Source organism: Choristoneura fumiferana, chromosome 21, assembly GCF_025370935.1.
Source record: "Choristoneura fumiferana chromosome 21, NRCan_CFum_1, whole genome shotgun sequence".
In the NCBI taxonomy this organism is placed as follows: Eukaryota; Metazoa; Arthropoda; class Insecta; order Lepidoptera; family Tortricidae; genus Choristoneura; species Choristoneura fumiferana.
The window spans coordinates 12,823,670-12,840,388 of NC_133492.1; the positions used below are offsets into that span (position 1 = coordinate 12,823,670).

The 16,719-nt window shown below is 37.0% G+C and overlaps 1 protein-coding gene across 22 annotated transcripts in view; it reads right to left on the reverse strand.

Moving 5' to 3' along the window:
• Positions 1-114: 114 nt before the first annotated feature.
• Positions 115-16,719, reverse strand: part of gish (casein kinase I gish) — a 50,649-nt gene continuing 34,044 nt past the window's right edge. For 16 of the 22 annotated variants that reach the window (XM_074103915.1, XM_074103919.1, XM_074103927.1 and 13 more), the window contains 3 exons: positions 15,330-15,455; positions 7,647-7,771; positions 115-5,934 (listed from right to left, as the gene is read on the reverse strand). In XM_074103915.1, the coding sequence (XP_073960016.1) occupies positions 5,859-5,934; positions 7,647-7,771; positions 15,330-15,455 (327 nt within the window). In that variant the 3' untranslated portion in view covers positions 115-5,858. Of the gene's footprint in view, positions 5,935-7,646; positions 7,772-12,910; positions 12,992-15,329; positions 15,456-16,719 lie in introns of those variants that run through there. The other 6 variants (XM_074103936.1, XM_074103930.1, XM_074103935.1 and 3 more) reach the window with 4 other exon arrangements.

Here is a 16,719-nt window from a genome sequence, read left to right on the forward strand (position 1 = left end):
TACAGAATAAATTGCAAGATCGCATTCTTTGCTTCGATTTCTTTTCGTAATATTCTATCTTCGATGTTAGAACTAGGCCCATGTTTAGAAATTATAAAGAATAAAACAAATATCTTATAATAAGCTTTATTTAATTATGAGTTAACAAATATTTTTCGTATTTTTGAACAGGTTGTGACCTTAACTGAATACAAGTCAAATTGCGTATGTAATGTTTACCATACATCTTACAGAAAAAATAAACACTGAGAACTGTTTCTATGAATATTAATATTTATTTTATACTTACAATAAGAATTCAATTCAGTTTAGAAAGCATCATGTATTATAATACATAAAGTTAATAACTATAGCTCAAAAAACTTCCTCTTTCGTTCGCAAGCCGACCGACTGAACATGACTTACATAGGTAAGCGAAGTTTAAATTATAATTTAAATTAACTACACAGTACATTACCGCGAGTAGCTCGACGGGCGATGGGCGCCGCCTGCTAATCCTTTCCGCGCACATATATCTACATTTTTGGTGCAACTTTCACAGTACATAATCAAATTGTTCACTTTTACATAGCGGCATACTATGTGATGTAAAAATAATGGGGTGCTTCATAACATGGTGGTTATTAATAAAGATTTTATTCAATGCGTGTTAGCCACAGATCACTGTTGACGTCTCGTCGGCTGCTCTACCAGAACTGGCAAGGCGCTAACTTTACAGGAACTCGGACTATCGGTGAAGGACAAAAGCGTTTCCAATTAAAATGTAATACATATAGCTCTGATATAGATTGTACGCTTAATGGTTTGAGCAAAAAACTGCTTTCAATTTAAACATTTGATCACAGACAAACATCTGCTCTTGTCCCATCAAATAGTATTCTCTCAGAAAAAAATCGCACCCAACATTATCATAATGAGTTCTTAATAATTAATCCAAGACAAAACAATATCCTCCCCTTAGGTCCATCAACACGATCTGCGAACCAACACTAAAACAATTTATTATGGCGCACTTTTAAAAGACGCGCGTTTTATTTGTTCGCGGGTTACAAAACACTTTACATTTTAATACCCAATCTAATTTGATTATACTATCTAGCAAATAGAAAGTAACAATTAGGTATAACTATGGTATTTATCATCATTTTTTAAGACATACATGGTTTATTACATTCGATTATATTCCAATGCTTGTACAATACGTATTAACGACCATTTAACGAGGAAATTTGTTCACAATAACCCTTGAAAATAAAACTTAATGAAGAGTTCATTTTAAAATTTCCTTTTACATATCCACAATTTTCGATAAAAATCGTATTAACTTTACTTTTTTTCTAAAAATATGAAATCGACACAACAAGATGATGGTTTAAGTTAAATCACTTAGCCAAAAATGAATAATTTCTAATGCGGGAATACAAATTTTGTGATGACTACATATCCGTGACTAATCCATACTCCTTATAAAACGTCAATGCGGTCAGCGACCTGTCGCCGCCCGCCGGCTGGGCCAGGCGGCCCTATACTATCAAGTGCAAAATTCGAACTTCGTATCTTGCCGTTCCGCTGACGCTAATATTAATTAATACGAGAAACGGACGGTACGATGCGAACTTTGATTTTAGTAGTATTCCTACAGTGCTCCTCGCAGGGCTCCGCTAACCAAGCGGCGTCGTGGCGCCGGCGCTTCACCGAAACATCGACATCTACAAATTCTTACTTCTACGCAAATCACGCACTTGTCGTTAATACTTGCCGCGTCCTGTCCAAGCAAAAATATACAAAAGTATGTCTTCCTAAGCTGTACAATTTTTACACCGTCAATGCGGCGACCGCGTCGAGTGGCCATGTCGACGTCAAGATTTACATACTTTGGAAATTTGATTCAAAATGCCTACAGTTATGGAAGACTACGAAATCATAACAATAGAGCGGTTAGTTCCAGCGCTTCTTAAAACAACGATAACTAAAACGAAATGTCGAATTTTTAACAATGCTTCGCAAGGTTCTCGTGTCGTGGAATATTTTGACAGAATGTATCGACTTAATCGAATTTAATAACCGATTATCGGAAACTTTGATTCATTTTTAATTTGAATTCGACTTACAAATGTACATGTTGAAACGTAACATAATTCAGCAGAACGTGTTGTATGATCAAGTGACGCATTTTGCGAGGAAGGAAACTTTGATTTACAACCGTTTTTCTGGCGTTTCCTTTTCCGTGTGACATCCACTCGAGCGGTCGCGGGACGCGCGCCGACGACTACTTTCCATTACCCAGACTACTCAGTCTATTCGCATTCTGACTCCATCAACTCTAAAATAAATAACGTAATGCGTAACATTTCAACAATCCACTGCGCGGTGCTACACTGGCCGTGCTCTCTATAAGCAAGATCCAAGAAGTGCAACGTTAGGAATGAGCGGCCGAGAAAACTTGAGCCGCGACCATTATATCCTATCCAAAATGATATACCGTCATAAGACTACGATTACAAAAAAGAAAACTTGCAATGATGTGAATTGACAAGAGCCCAGAGCCGCGTCTTTCGTACGCGAGGTGAAATGTTTCGATCAGTCTTGTAGGAGTTAAGCCAGTTTCGATCAGGACTTCACGCCGGGTCGGGCACACCCATTGAAACAAACTTCTTTACATACATAATTGTAATGAATTTTTACATAAATTATTGCACGTTAAATTATAGCAATTATGTCATCAAACAACCAATAACTTCCATACTGAAGAACGACATTTAGTCTGACGCGAAATCTTTACTTTTTCTCTTAATTATTGCATCAAATTGCAGTTCAAAGTTACGTCATATATTAAAACTATAATAATTAAAGAATACGAGCATAAATAATGATAGGAAAGTATGTGGCCACTATAGGAACGGAGCCAATTTAAATATTATGATAATCATACTTGTTTCTCGCACAAACTGAACTTAGTTTACAATGACTAAATAAAATTATATCCTAGAATATGCATTGACCGGCGTGATGAGTGCGGACGGCGTTGTCGTCGGTTCCGGGCGTCCGCGACCGACAAACGATTACGTCGATAACCACCGAATCACAACCTGTGTACTGGAATAGCCGGGCCGAGGTACGCCGTCCGCGACCAACAGCACGCCGCAGCAGCGAGTTCAACAACACACAAACCGAGTAGGTATAAAGTAACTCAAGATACTCTCTATGTTATGGTCTATGGTAATTCATTACTTGTGTAACAAAATCAAATACGCGTGAAACAGTGAACTCGCGGGGCCGAAGGAATCTACCTCTGCGTCACTAAACGGTACAAAGCGATAGAGGACTACCCCCTTATTCATAAAAAGTGACGAGCCCGTCATACTAATGTTTTGTCTGTCTTTCTAAGGCAAATGTCAAAGTGACAGATAAAGAAAAATGAGTGTTAAATTAATAAGTTTATGAATAATGGGCCAGTCTGTGGGTTACAACTACGACTGACGATGATGGGGATGGGGTCGTGAGTCGGGTGACGTTCGAGGGCTGGAATGGACTGTCGATGCGTGACTGGACAACACACTAAGTTATGTAAATGAGGTACTTATAGTAAATCTCACGACGCACTAGAGGGACAATTCAGTGGAAAATTAAACATAATTCGCTACGGACGGGAACACAAAATTTGAATTTTTATACCGACCGCGCCCGGCCTGCGTCGCGCCGCCTACACAGGATCAAGTATACGTAATTTGCTAGCGATTATTATATGACTTACTAGTCTTTACGGTCATAACTCATGACTTATCGGTTCGCGATGAAATACATACCTATAACAATGCTTCCGCCGATTTCGGAATGGCCGTTGGCAATTAACTACTAATAATATAATAAATATCTCTCGAAAACATTATCAAATTTGTCATTTCAAAAATTAACAGATATTGATGTAATCAATGATTAAAGTATTAAGTTAGTGTGTGGCTTGTGTAAATCTGACGGCGATGATTTTTTTCTGAGCGACAAAAATTTAATTACTTTTATTGATAATTTTCATTTTATTGCTATTGTAAACATGGAAGCTAGGCTGTAGCGTAGCGGCAGTTATCTTTAAATAATCCAAAATCTGAAGTAGTATTCCAAATCATAACCTAGCTATACACTCGGCAAATCGGGTTTCAAGGTATATTTTGCTATTCAGAATACTGTTTCAAATTGTGTTTCGAATAACATTCGTTCACTTGACCTTTACTTGTGTAACTTGAGGGCATCAAATTGAGTTATGAACAAGAAAATAGTCTGTTAGAAACATTCAAATTCTTGCGAAATTTTACTTTTTCATATTTAAAATATATCAACAACTTTGTTGATTATTTATGTAGCCCTCAGTGTTACCATAAGCTGCCTACGTCACGTGTCAGAATCGCATACAAGGTCACCCATATTACTTCAAATTACAAAGAGTCTTACTCCCACTCTGACCCTCTGTAGCATGCCAAGATGGGTAACGAAACGTCAAAAACAGTGCGCTATTTTGACTATGTCATATAAAAATGTCAACAGACATCGATTTCGAATTTAAATTTATAATCAATAATCATTCTAGAACGTAGTTTTAGTAATAATAAAACAAAAACGTCTGATAACTGTCTGGGTGACCTCAATTGGTACACAATATGCTTTTTTCCCCATCTGTAGACGTGACATAAGTTTTGAAAATAAACATCAGGTCTGAACGGTGAGCACAACCCGGTTCGTCGCTACGCACTTAAATGTAGTAAGCAATTATTGAGCAACATCGTAGCAATGCTTCTGTTATTGCCTATGAGCATTTACGTCTCTAGCGCAGATACATTGCAATGATGTTGTTTAATTGCTTGTCATGACGTGACTGAGGCATTAAAGTTTTGTTTACGCTGTCAGCCGTATAGCCACCATTTTAACCAACGATGCTTCCTAAAGACATGTCTTCGATTACCACTGAACTGGATACTGGTCAGAAACTTAAAAATTACCGAGCAACAAAAGTTGCAAGTAGTAGTATTGCAGCATAATCGCCCTATGCCATTTATTACCTTATCGCAATTCGAGTTTTCCAGTTAGCATTAGCAGCTAATGATATAACTTCATAGATTCTTGGCGGTGATACATACTTATATTTTATTATCACCTACTTAAGTATTAGCTGCTTGTATTCTTGATTGAAGATTGCGACAGTAAATGAAACGCGTCCATTAAAGATCGAGGAAAAATGATACAACTCCTATTTTAAAAGTCTACTAATAATAATTCTTTGACTACTTTACTTTGATAATTTAATTAATGATAAGACCAGAATATTTTTTTATATTGTGTGATTGATAAAAATCGCCAAAATGAAAAACAAATATATTTGCATGCATGTAACATTACATTCAACCCATTATCTGGCAAATAAAACCATTTCATTTCATTTAAAAGTTATGTACTCTAAGGGTAAAAATGACAAGTTTATTTAGAGGTACATTAATCGCGTGATGTCTTTTAAATTCAAATGTGTACAGAAAGCTACAATATATTTCCATAGCAAGCATCTGGATACGGGAAACGACATGACAGCGTCAACAAGAAACCATAAACCTTAGAAACGCCTAACGCTAAACGCCGCGAGCGAATTTCTGTCCCTATCCTTAAGACTTACGCGTAATTGGCATAGAACTTTGCTCGCGGCATATAACCTTTACGCTTACAGGTTTAGGTACAAGGCCTTGGGATCGTGCTCGCATATAAAAGTAACCCTTATAGATACATCGCGTCAGCCTCGGCCTACGTGTGTGTTCGCGTGCGAGCGTGTGAGTGCGGGCGGGGGAGGAGAGCGGGGCGCGGGCGGGTCACGCGCCGCGTCACTTGCCCGTGCGGGCGGCGCATTTTTTCTTTTTGCGTTTGAAGAAGCAGCAGCATCTGGAATAGACGGATTGCCTGTATGACGATTTACAGAGTCTGCTGGGGTACCAATTGATAGTTTAGAAATAAAATGTAATACTGTCAAAACCGTTTGCAACGACATCGAAGGGACACCAACATTTGGCCATTACGGCACGTTTAGTCCAGTGTTATTTTGGTATAGAAGATCATGTTGGGACTTTTTTCTTGGTTGTTACATGTTATCGTTATAACTGGTGTAGCTATAAACGGTTTTGACTGTATTCGCATAAAAAAAATGTGTCTATAAAGTTATGTCTAATTGTCCCTAGTAAGTAGCAGCGTCGCAGTAAACATTTTTAGGTGTCAACGCTTGGGGCTAAATTCAGACGCTAACTTATTTGTCTAATGTGTACGGCAAATGATAAACAAATGACACCAGAAAGACAAAAACATACAAAAGAAAGATAAAAGACGAAAATCAGGACATAACGAGGGTTTTCGCAGAGGCGAAATATCGCTAGATGGCGTTAGCATCGTGAGGTCCATTTGACGTTTGACTTTTGCTTGCGATTGGCTCATTTAGTTATTAAACCAATCACGAGCTAACGTCAAACGGACCTCTCGATACTAACGCCATCTAGCGATAAAATAAAAATAGCCTGTGTTAAAACCCTCATTTAGACACCAGTCTACAATGTAAAGAAATTACTGGGGTGATTGGTGAGAAATTTAGTTATTCGTTTCCATGCATAATAGCATATTCGATACAAACAATAAAAATAAAAAATCGATAAGAAACAACAAAAGTGGCATTAAAGCATTAAAGAATGTTAATAGCTTTAATACTTTAAACAAATTGCCTTAAATAAACTCCGCTGCACGTACTGAGGCTGAGTTTCCACCAGAGATATGAGAGAATGTTTGTCATGAACGCTTCATTTGCCTATCCTCGCTCCGCCGAGCAGTTTCCACTATGGCTGCGCTGAGCTAGGAGAGCTAAATGAAGTGTTTATATTAGTTCATGACAAGCACATTCACAACGTATCCTCGCATCATCTCTGGTGGAAACGCAGCCTTAAGAATCTATTGTTTATTATGTGCTGCTTGTGAATAGATTTCATTGTTAATTAATTAGTCGTCCTCAGTGTCATCTATTACACTTTATTTTCATATGAGATGCTAAGTCGCTTTTGAGTGAAGTAGAGGTGGAAACGAAAAAAAAACTTAACAGTACAAACATCTCACTTCACTCAACAGCGTGAACTAAAAATTACAGACATTAAAGAGCATGAAATTTACGACAGAGGCTGATTGGAATGGAGGAATTGTTGCTATAGGTACTCAAGTGTGCACTTCTGGACTTATCAAGCGGCATCCTCATTTAATTTCTTGCCTTTAATGTCATGTAGTCGAACCATTTGATTCCTGACACATCGTTTCACATTTAGACAGTGCGGTGTTTGTCATTTTCTGTAAAAACGTTCCAATGGTTCCTGAAAAAGCATTACGTAGAAGGCCCCCAACAAGAAGGATCGAAGATCTTATATAAAGATCGCAGGAACCAGTTGGATGCGGGCAGAGCGCAGGAACGAATGTGTCCAGCAGTGGACGTCTATTATCTTATACGATGGATGACTCATAAATAAAATGGTTCAGCAATCAACTACAAACAATGCAACTTTTTGCACAAAGTTCACTATTTGCAGTCGACTGGATAAGCGAAACTAAAAATTATAGAAAAAAGAATAAAAAAAAGGTTTTCGTACAGTTGAAACACTGACTTGGTGTCGTCGATCACGTCGACGTCGTGATTCGGCTGCGTGATCGGCGTGTTGCTATGCCCGGCCGTGGGGTCGTCCGCGCCCAACTCGCCGTTGGTCGAGCTTACCACCTGCCAAACGCAAAATCTGTCACGTGTCTTCTAAATCCGTGGTTCATGACCTCATATTATGGGGTTGTGTTACAAGACAATCGTTAAAGGTAGCTAGGGATTAAAACTCCTTTCGATTTCACTAAAAGGCAGATATCCCATATCGGCGGTGTAGAAACAAGCAACTATCGACATTTTCTCGCTCAACAAACGTAATGTTCGAAATTTGTCCGTGTAATGGTATTCTGGTTTATTATGATAATAATAACTACGAATAATAACTCGGCTAAATTACGAACAGTGGCAAGTGGCTCAACAATCCCAGTTTGGGATGAAACAGTCGTTTTTTCGCTGCCATTTTTTATTCGGACAAAACGAACAGAGATGTCATCATTGATATTTATCCCATAAAATTTATCGAAACGGGGCCTAAATGTTTCAAACCGATAACTTAGGAATGGAATTCTCTTCTGTTGTTTGTTTTACCGGATAAATTCTATTTAGGTCTATTCAAGGCCAGCGTGATTATGCTGTTATTCAAATACCTAGTGAGATTTTCCGACCTCATTTGCTCTCACGATCAGGGAAGATTGAGATTGAGAGTCAGTTTAAACACAACACAAGTAAGGTGTTTTTAGTGTGATAGTATACATACAATAGCATAGTAACTCGTCCTATTTTAGCCTGCCGTGTTGGTCATATATTATCCAAACGTAAACAGTCAAGACTTCCAATATGTTACAGCAGGAATTGTCGGCAAATTACCACTGTTCATAATTTGGCAGCGGCAAATTACCACTGTTCATAATCGGGTTTATTAATGTCAATATTTTTGACGTCCGTATTATAAGTATGTATTATTCGGCCAGATAGGGAATTTGGATGGAACACAAATTGTCTCTTAGATACCATAAAGTGATACAAAAGAAAGAAAGGATCGTAAAATAAGGAAGATCAGCAGGGAGCTGAACTTTGGTGCGGGTGACGGCATTATGACGTATAGGATGTTTTTAAAACAAAATTACAACACTGCAATGATTCTTAATAATTTAGTGGTGATGTAAATTTAAAATAAGATGTGCATAAAATATTTTATAAGGTAAGTAATCTAATTGTAACAAAAAATATTTTTCCTCGAGTAAATGAAACAATACAACAAATGTTTCGTTGGATGACAATGTATGCACAACGCTTAAGATTGCAACATCGCATCTGGATAAAAACACTGTATTTGGGTCGATCAACTTATCTTGTTTGTTATTCTGTCTCGTTGTCCAAGAGACAACAGTGACAGAGTTTTTTTAAATAACTGTTATGATATGAATATACTACTAATGTGTTTAGGAGATTGTTCATTAAATAATGGGCTTGTAACTACGACAAAACTGTACACTCTATGAATTATAACCACAGAAAACATGGAGAAACTCATAAGTGTTGTCAAGGGGACGTAACCATGGCAACGCGGTACAGGGAAAAGTTGAACGACCCATTTAGCTTGAAGTCATACGTCTGTCATCGGCATCAAAGTTACGCTCCCTGAAGATCAGATAAGAGTAAATTAAGTTTGCATTCTAGAAAAAAATAATTTAGTAGGTACGGACTTTCTATGGCTATCTTGTCATATGTTATAATGTCGGATCTCTCTGTCTAGTTGATAGATAATTTAAAACGTTCATATCTTCGTAAAAAAACCACAATGATTTGTCAAACAATAAAGATTTACTTGAACAAGTAAAAATATGCTTATATATTCTTTATTATGAACTGTACACTGTGTGTACTGTACGTGGCTTAGTATTTCCATGGTGTGACGGTACATACTTTATTCTAGCGAACGAGGTTGAGTAAATACATGCATCAAATAATACCTAATACACTGCCAGCTGTTTCAATAAAAACCTAATTCAAAGACATTCATATTTAAACCTAAATAGCACTACATACATAACTAGTCCGTATATTTAGCAAGTTAATATCGAAAAGTAAGAAATATATTTAAGACGATTTTATCTTGAATTGTAACAGTACAACAGTTGGTCGCAAATGTTAGGGCAGAAGTACCGTTTACGGCCATTTTTTGCTTAAATATATATTTGAAATAAATTTATAGTAATAAAAAATTACAAACTTGATTCGTGTCAGTATAAACTTTTGAAAACTCACTAAATATATTGTTTTAATACTATAACTTTATATATACCTAGTACTTCAAATGCCAACTGGCCAAACATGGTGTTTAAGTGGCCAAAACGGTACTTCTACCCTACATTAAAAAAAACTGGGAGTGAAATGTTAGAATCTTAAATAGGACTTGAAAATAGTCGTTGTAATACTAAGAAAACATTAGTTTAAATTAAAACTTACAAGAAAAGTATTTTTAATAATTATCATCATGTTTTAACCCTTAATAAGGTCCAATTTATTGGAGCATACTACCACAGAATAAAAAGCAGCTATCGAATACATACCTGAAAAAGAATATTTTTAAAGCTAGTCGTATTTTCAATAATTACAATGGAAATTGTGACGTATTAACATATTAATAAGGTTCAGTTTGCAACTCAACGCAAGTGGTCGCTAAATCGCCTCTACCTTATTAAGGGTTAACAGAGAGAAAACATTTCAAGCTTATAACATTAAACAATAAAAAAACAAAGCGGTTTTAATACGCATCCAAGAAACATGAGGGCGATGCATATGTAAACAAAACAGGATATCATAAACTGTAACTATAAGAAAATTCACAACATGTCATCTTGCAACCCTCATAATAATTGACACGTTAAATAAAATTTAAAGCTTTAAATAAACGTTTAGCTGCTATGCGGTTTCCAGAATAAAAGTTCTGAAGACTAAACAACAAATTGACGATTATTGAACGAAAGACGGTTCAAAAGTGTGTCTGTATAAATTAATGTAATAAGATGAAACCATACCATATGTGGTACGTTACACTAGTTAACAAATTTAATGTGTCATCATCATCATCTCAGCCGTAGGACGTCCAGTGTTGGTCATGGCCTCCCCTATACACCGCCCATCGCTTCGGTTGGCAGCGGCCTGCATCCACCGTGAAACCGCGGCTTTAACCAGGTCATCCGTTCATCTTGATAGACGTCCTACGCTTGCCAATCCGCTGTCTCCACTCGAGAACTTTTCGGCCCCAACGGCCATCTGCTCTCCGTGCTATATGGCCTGCCCATTGCCACTCCAACGAGCTAATTTGCTTGGCATGTGGGTGACCCTTGTTCTTCTACGTATCTCCTCATTTCTGATTCGATCCCGTAGAGAAACCCCAAGCATAGCTCTCTCCATAGCTCGCTGAGCAACTCAGAGCCTATTTATAAGGCATATAGTGAAGCACCACGTCTTACATTTAATGTGTAATGGTAAATAATACCCGTGGTTGTATTTTTTTTTTAATTCATCCAGTCTAAAATTGCGAAAAGGATTCGTAAATAAGAAGATATTTTTTGAATAGACTGCTGTTATGTCTGGATTTGACCAATAAAAGATGATGCAAATACTAATATATTTGATGACCGGATGGCCAAGTGTTTAGAGAACCTGAGTATGAAGCTTGAGGTGCCGGGTCTATTCCCGGCCGGGGCAGATATTTGTATGAATAATACGAATGTTTGTTCTCGGGTCTTGGCTGTTTAAGTAATGTAGCTGGTAATTAAATTAAAATCCCAGAACTCTTATTCGTGCTAAAACCATGGCTAATGTTTATGAATGAAAATTGGCCGTGCTTCAGAAAGCAGCTATTTGGTAGGATCGACTTAGCACTGAGGTCACCTTGGTTGAGTCAGAGCTCAAATGCATCTTGTTTACCATTTTTCAAGGTTCTTAGAACTGTCTGTCACTATAAAAACAACTTTTAAACCAAGACGGCTTATTGCCTAATCACAATCGTTTTCACCACTTCATTCTGTCGCACAGTATAAGACGAGAGCAGAAAGAGATGGTGAAGTCAATGAGGGCTATCGCGTATGAATTCGCCCCTAGAGGCGCTAGTGTAGCGTGAGGTCTCCGAAATGTCAAATCTCATAGTTATTGGGTGAGTTACGCGGGTTTATTTATAATTAGAATAATTTTAAGAAAATTTTGCATTACCTGAAATTAATTATGGCAATTATGCGTTACGGGGCAATGAATGTCTGTGTTTTTTGTGTTTGAGACAGTTTTGTCTTTCGGAAACTTTTTTTAAGGTGTATTAAATATGATTTTAATCTAAACTTTGTTTTCACGCCCGTAATAAGACTTTGAAAGCCACACTTAAAAACCTCACACAACAGTGGCTTCATCTAGAAAGACAAAAAAACGATAGCCCTCATTGCGAACGTCAGTGGGCAATACATAATACGGTTTTTAAAGTTGAATAGGCTGGGTTATCTGAGTAGCAATACATTGCGGGGCTATCGAACTAGTTGCAGCGTAATGGATCAGTCAAAGCCCGTAATGTATTGTTTACTCTGATGATTTTCCTCGTAAATTGAAAACCCGGCTTTAGCCTGGTGAAGAGTCAAGGAAAGGTAGCTCTCGATCACAATAGACCGGTCGTGAAGTCGACCCGACCACCTGAATACCAATGAGGATTTCTGTGATAGGCTTGTTGACGTTCGTATCGTGAAGTCCGTTTGACAACTTTGTCATGCGTCAAGTCTGTGATTGGTTAAATATTATTATTATTCCCCTCAATGGCGGCCTTAAGGCTTGGGCCAAAGTCAGTTAAATTAAAGATAAATATATTATTCTTCTTCACGTTTTACGGTGATTGTAGTTTTTGCAAAATTCCAGAAACCACGCGGAGACAACTTGCGCATTAAAAAACGTCAGACACGAGAGCAATATAGAATTTTGTGATCACTGTTCACTGTTAAGGTTAATCGCCGCATAAAACACTACCAAAATTATACTTCAACTAGCCAAAGATGCAGAAATATCAAAATTAGATATCTTCTACATCCGCCATGTTCAAATGCTATATCGAATCTCCGATTGGTTAAATAACTAAATAAGCCAATTGCAAGCTAGACTCAAACGTCAAACGGACCTCAAGACACTAACGACATCTAGCGATATTTCGCGTGTCAAGAAACCCCCATTTAAGCGTTTCTGAATGAGCACAAAGCGCCATGCAGACAGTCACACAACGATTGCCGCAAAATGTTAACAACTGACCGTGGAAACAGATCCGGGGAATTTCACATACCGAAAATGCTTATTCTTCAACAGCTAAAAAATAAATACACCAATATACATTCACAACGTACATATAAAAAAAAATGTTGCATGTACTAAGACCACAGTAAAAGCATGCATGAAATAAAATAAATGATTTACCTACACTGTAAATAAATCGCTTTACGAAAAAAATGGGTCTATACTACGGTTACACTGTTTATTAATTTTTGTGCAACCTTTCAATATTTGTTTCATTCATAATGTGATTCTGAATTTACTTTTAATATTTAAAAGGTTGTATTTATGTTTTACTGTAATTACTAATAGTTCTAATGTAAAGCAAAATCTCAATGGACAACTTGCTGTTTTTTGAACTTTTTTTTAAATGTATGCGATACAATCGAGTTCACATGTCGGAAATAAACAAACAACATTTGACAAATATACACGCGTATTATTTATATATCATTTGGTATTAAAACACACTACCGCTGAGGTATAACTGCAAATATGCAATACGGAAATCGTCTAGGATAGAGCAAATCCGCGTAACTAGCATTGCATAATTCCGCATATCTGACCAATTAGCCAATTTCCAATCTTTAATCCAAATTCGTTGAAATAAACATGAAGTTAAAACCATCCCCTGTAAAACTACACGTAGTGCAGATACGCATACGTATTTTCGTATGGTAGTTAAGCGGATTTGCACTTTCCCCGACGATGTTCATATTGCACATTTGTGTCATGCAAGTGATTGACGTGTTCTCATTTATGTGATTTTGGCATTGTAAAAAGTTCGGGGCATTTTAAATCAGAAAATGGGTGACAGCGGAAAAATCAGCCCATGACATCATTGGACATTGCTTGCTGATTAATATTAACAATTGTACCGCGGGGGCTAGAGTTATCTATCATACCTCGGGATTAGTCCAGGGATTTCATGATTTTTAGGATTTAAGTTTTAGAAAACTTATGATTTTTGTTTTTTAAATAAAATAGGGTAGACGGTACAGTAGCAGAGAACAGTTTAAAAAAAACGATCAATAATGTTAGATTTTTGTAAAAAAAAAACAGGACTTAGGGACTGCTCAATTTTCCATCTGGCAACATTAATCTCGTCAAGGCTCTCGTCTTGACACTGCCTTCTTAGCTCTGTCCTCAGTCTTTCTGTGTTTATCTATTTTATTTCCTAATTTCTTATCCTTTTTCTCCCATTACGCCCCCCTTTTCCTTTCCTTATTGACAATTTATATTGCTATTTTGTCATAAATTGTATAAGTATTGCATGTATGTATTTATATACTTGTATCATTTGTATTTAATTTAATATTATTGATTTTTTGTTTGTTTTATTTTCTGTTTCTGTTTCCGCCACCTATTTTGTAACACATAATTTCTTGGTCCCAAATGGTTGTCTGGAAGAGATCGCTTTTAAGCGATAAGACCGCCTATTGTCTACCCTGAATCTAAGTTTATTTGTACTGCTTTATGGTGTGCAATAAAGAATATTTGTATTGTTTTGTATTGTATTGTATTAACGAACAGAAGTAAGCCATACAGGTGAAGCTCGATCATAATAATAAAGCGATAGCATTGTTCGTCATTAGCTTTATTATTTTTATCACAACCTCTGATAGAAAAAGGTAACGCTCGTGATCCGTGTATATTCTAAACGTTGGATGTATATTTGTGTAGTAAAACGGGACTCTAACGCGCAAAAAGCATGTAATTCCTCTACATCTATATAAATATGAGTAAAAATCGCGTAATTCAAAAACAATATTGGCTTGTGTTAGATGATAGTGAACTTGAATGTACCTGTAGATTCCAAAGTTCTAGTCAAATTACAGCAGAGTCCCGCTCTAATCAAAATCCATAAAACATATTAAATTCCTGTCCATCTGTCAGTCTGTTTACTAAGCACAACAGCAATTTATTGGGTAATACATCTCAAGAGAACATGGATTTATCAGTATAATAACATGAGGCTATCAACATGTAGCAAAACCCAAATCAAAAATGAAAGGACACTCCTTTTAAAGTTTTGCTGACTTTACATAGTGCTTTGAACGCATAGAAGAATTCCGCATTTTGAGAAATTCACTTAGTGTGTGTGTTTCGCTTGTGTTACTTCATAATAAATAACACAGTAACATATGACGTTACTGTGTTACTTCATAGTAACACTGTAAAGTTTTATGCGTTTAAGAAACCTGGTGCAAGTTAAGTCAACGCTAATGCACTAAGCGAAGTCCGGAAGCGGTAGTTCGGATAAATCCCGGCAATGAGTGCGTTCAAAAATATCTCTCCATAATTTGAGTTAAGCCACCATTTGACAGCCTCATATCCCCAATTACCAGCCAAGCCGTCAAAGTTCTATTCTCACCTGTACGGAACCATGTCTGTCGGCGGGCGTAAGGTGCCCAGTAGTTAGAGGGGTCGCCTTCCCACTGTGGGGCCAGTTGCCCCCAGTGTTGGCTGTGCCGCCGGTACCGCTGTCCTTCACTGCCCCCTGCGACATTACATGCATTTATTAGAATTGTGAAGGAAGAGTGAAAAGTAGCCTTTCGATAAACGTCTCCATACAGGTTTCTATCGTCTAAACGTTTGCCAATTTTGACAAATTTTTGATGCTCCCAGTAAACACAATTAGTCAAAATCAGTTTACATTTAGAGAATGGAAACTGGTATTGCCGCTTTTATGAAAAGCCGTGTATACAGTTATCTTAAGATGGAACATCTAGCAAAGCAGCTCCGACCTCAGTGACGCGACAGAGCTATAGTAAAAAGTTAAGCTTTATCTCACGGGTTTGCTCACGTGGGATAATAAAATTGGCTAGCTCTATCTATGTGTAGACAATGATGCTGCCGCGCCATCTCTGTCACTCTTTTAATTTATTTTTTTACTACGTGTTAGTAGCATAAAAAAATATTTGGTCGAACTTAAGTAGGTACACTGGCCATCAAAATGCCATGTAATACCTAAAAAAAAAACATAGCTCTTCTTTTATAAGAAAGTAAACACGTATTTTATACAATAAATTAATAACAATAAGGGGCTGTTTCACCATCCATTGATTAGCGTTAACCGACGGTTAAATGTGATGCCGTCTCCGTCTATTCGAACAAAACAAATAGAGACGGCATCACACCTAACCGCCAGTTAACACTATTCAATGGATGGTGAAACAGCCCCTAACTGTTGTTATAAACGTGGGGTAATAACTAAAGAAGTACAAAAATATCTTTTACTGTACGCCTTTGCCAAATTGCAAAGCAGTTCGTTGGCAAATAGTGTAGAACTTTCACTTGCTATATTAATATTTAAGAACTATCGTAAACCGTTTCCGGCACGAAAGATATATTTCGGTAGAACCCTGTAAGTACTATCGCTCTGTTACAGCGACATCGACGCCAGAGCCAATTTGATCGAAATTTCACCTTAAGACTTCAATTTGTAGGTATATGGTCTGTGTTTTGTTATCAATTGCGAGATGGAAAGATTTTAATGATTCAAGTTTTGAACTTGAAAGTTCGTTTGTTCGTTCAGCTACTTTACAGTGCTACAGTCGAATTCATAAACTTGCGAGCAAAAATTTTATCAAAAATATCTGAACACGACTCTATTGTCAACGGCGTAGTAGGCGTGTTCAGATATTTTTAACCAAATTTTTCTCACAAGTTTATGAACTCGACTGTACAAATAACAATTAACTTTATGATTTATTTACCTCCATCTTCTTTTTATTCACTTTATTCAAAAGATAAAAAAACTA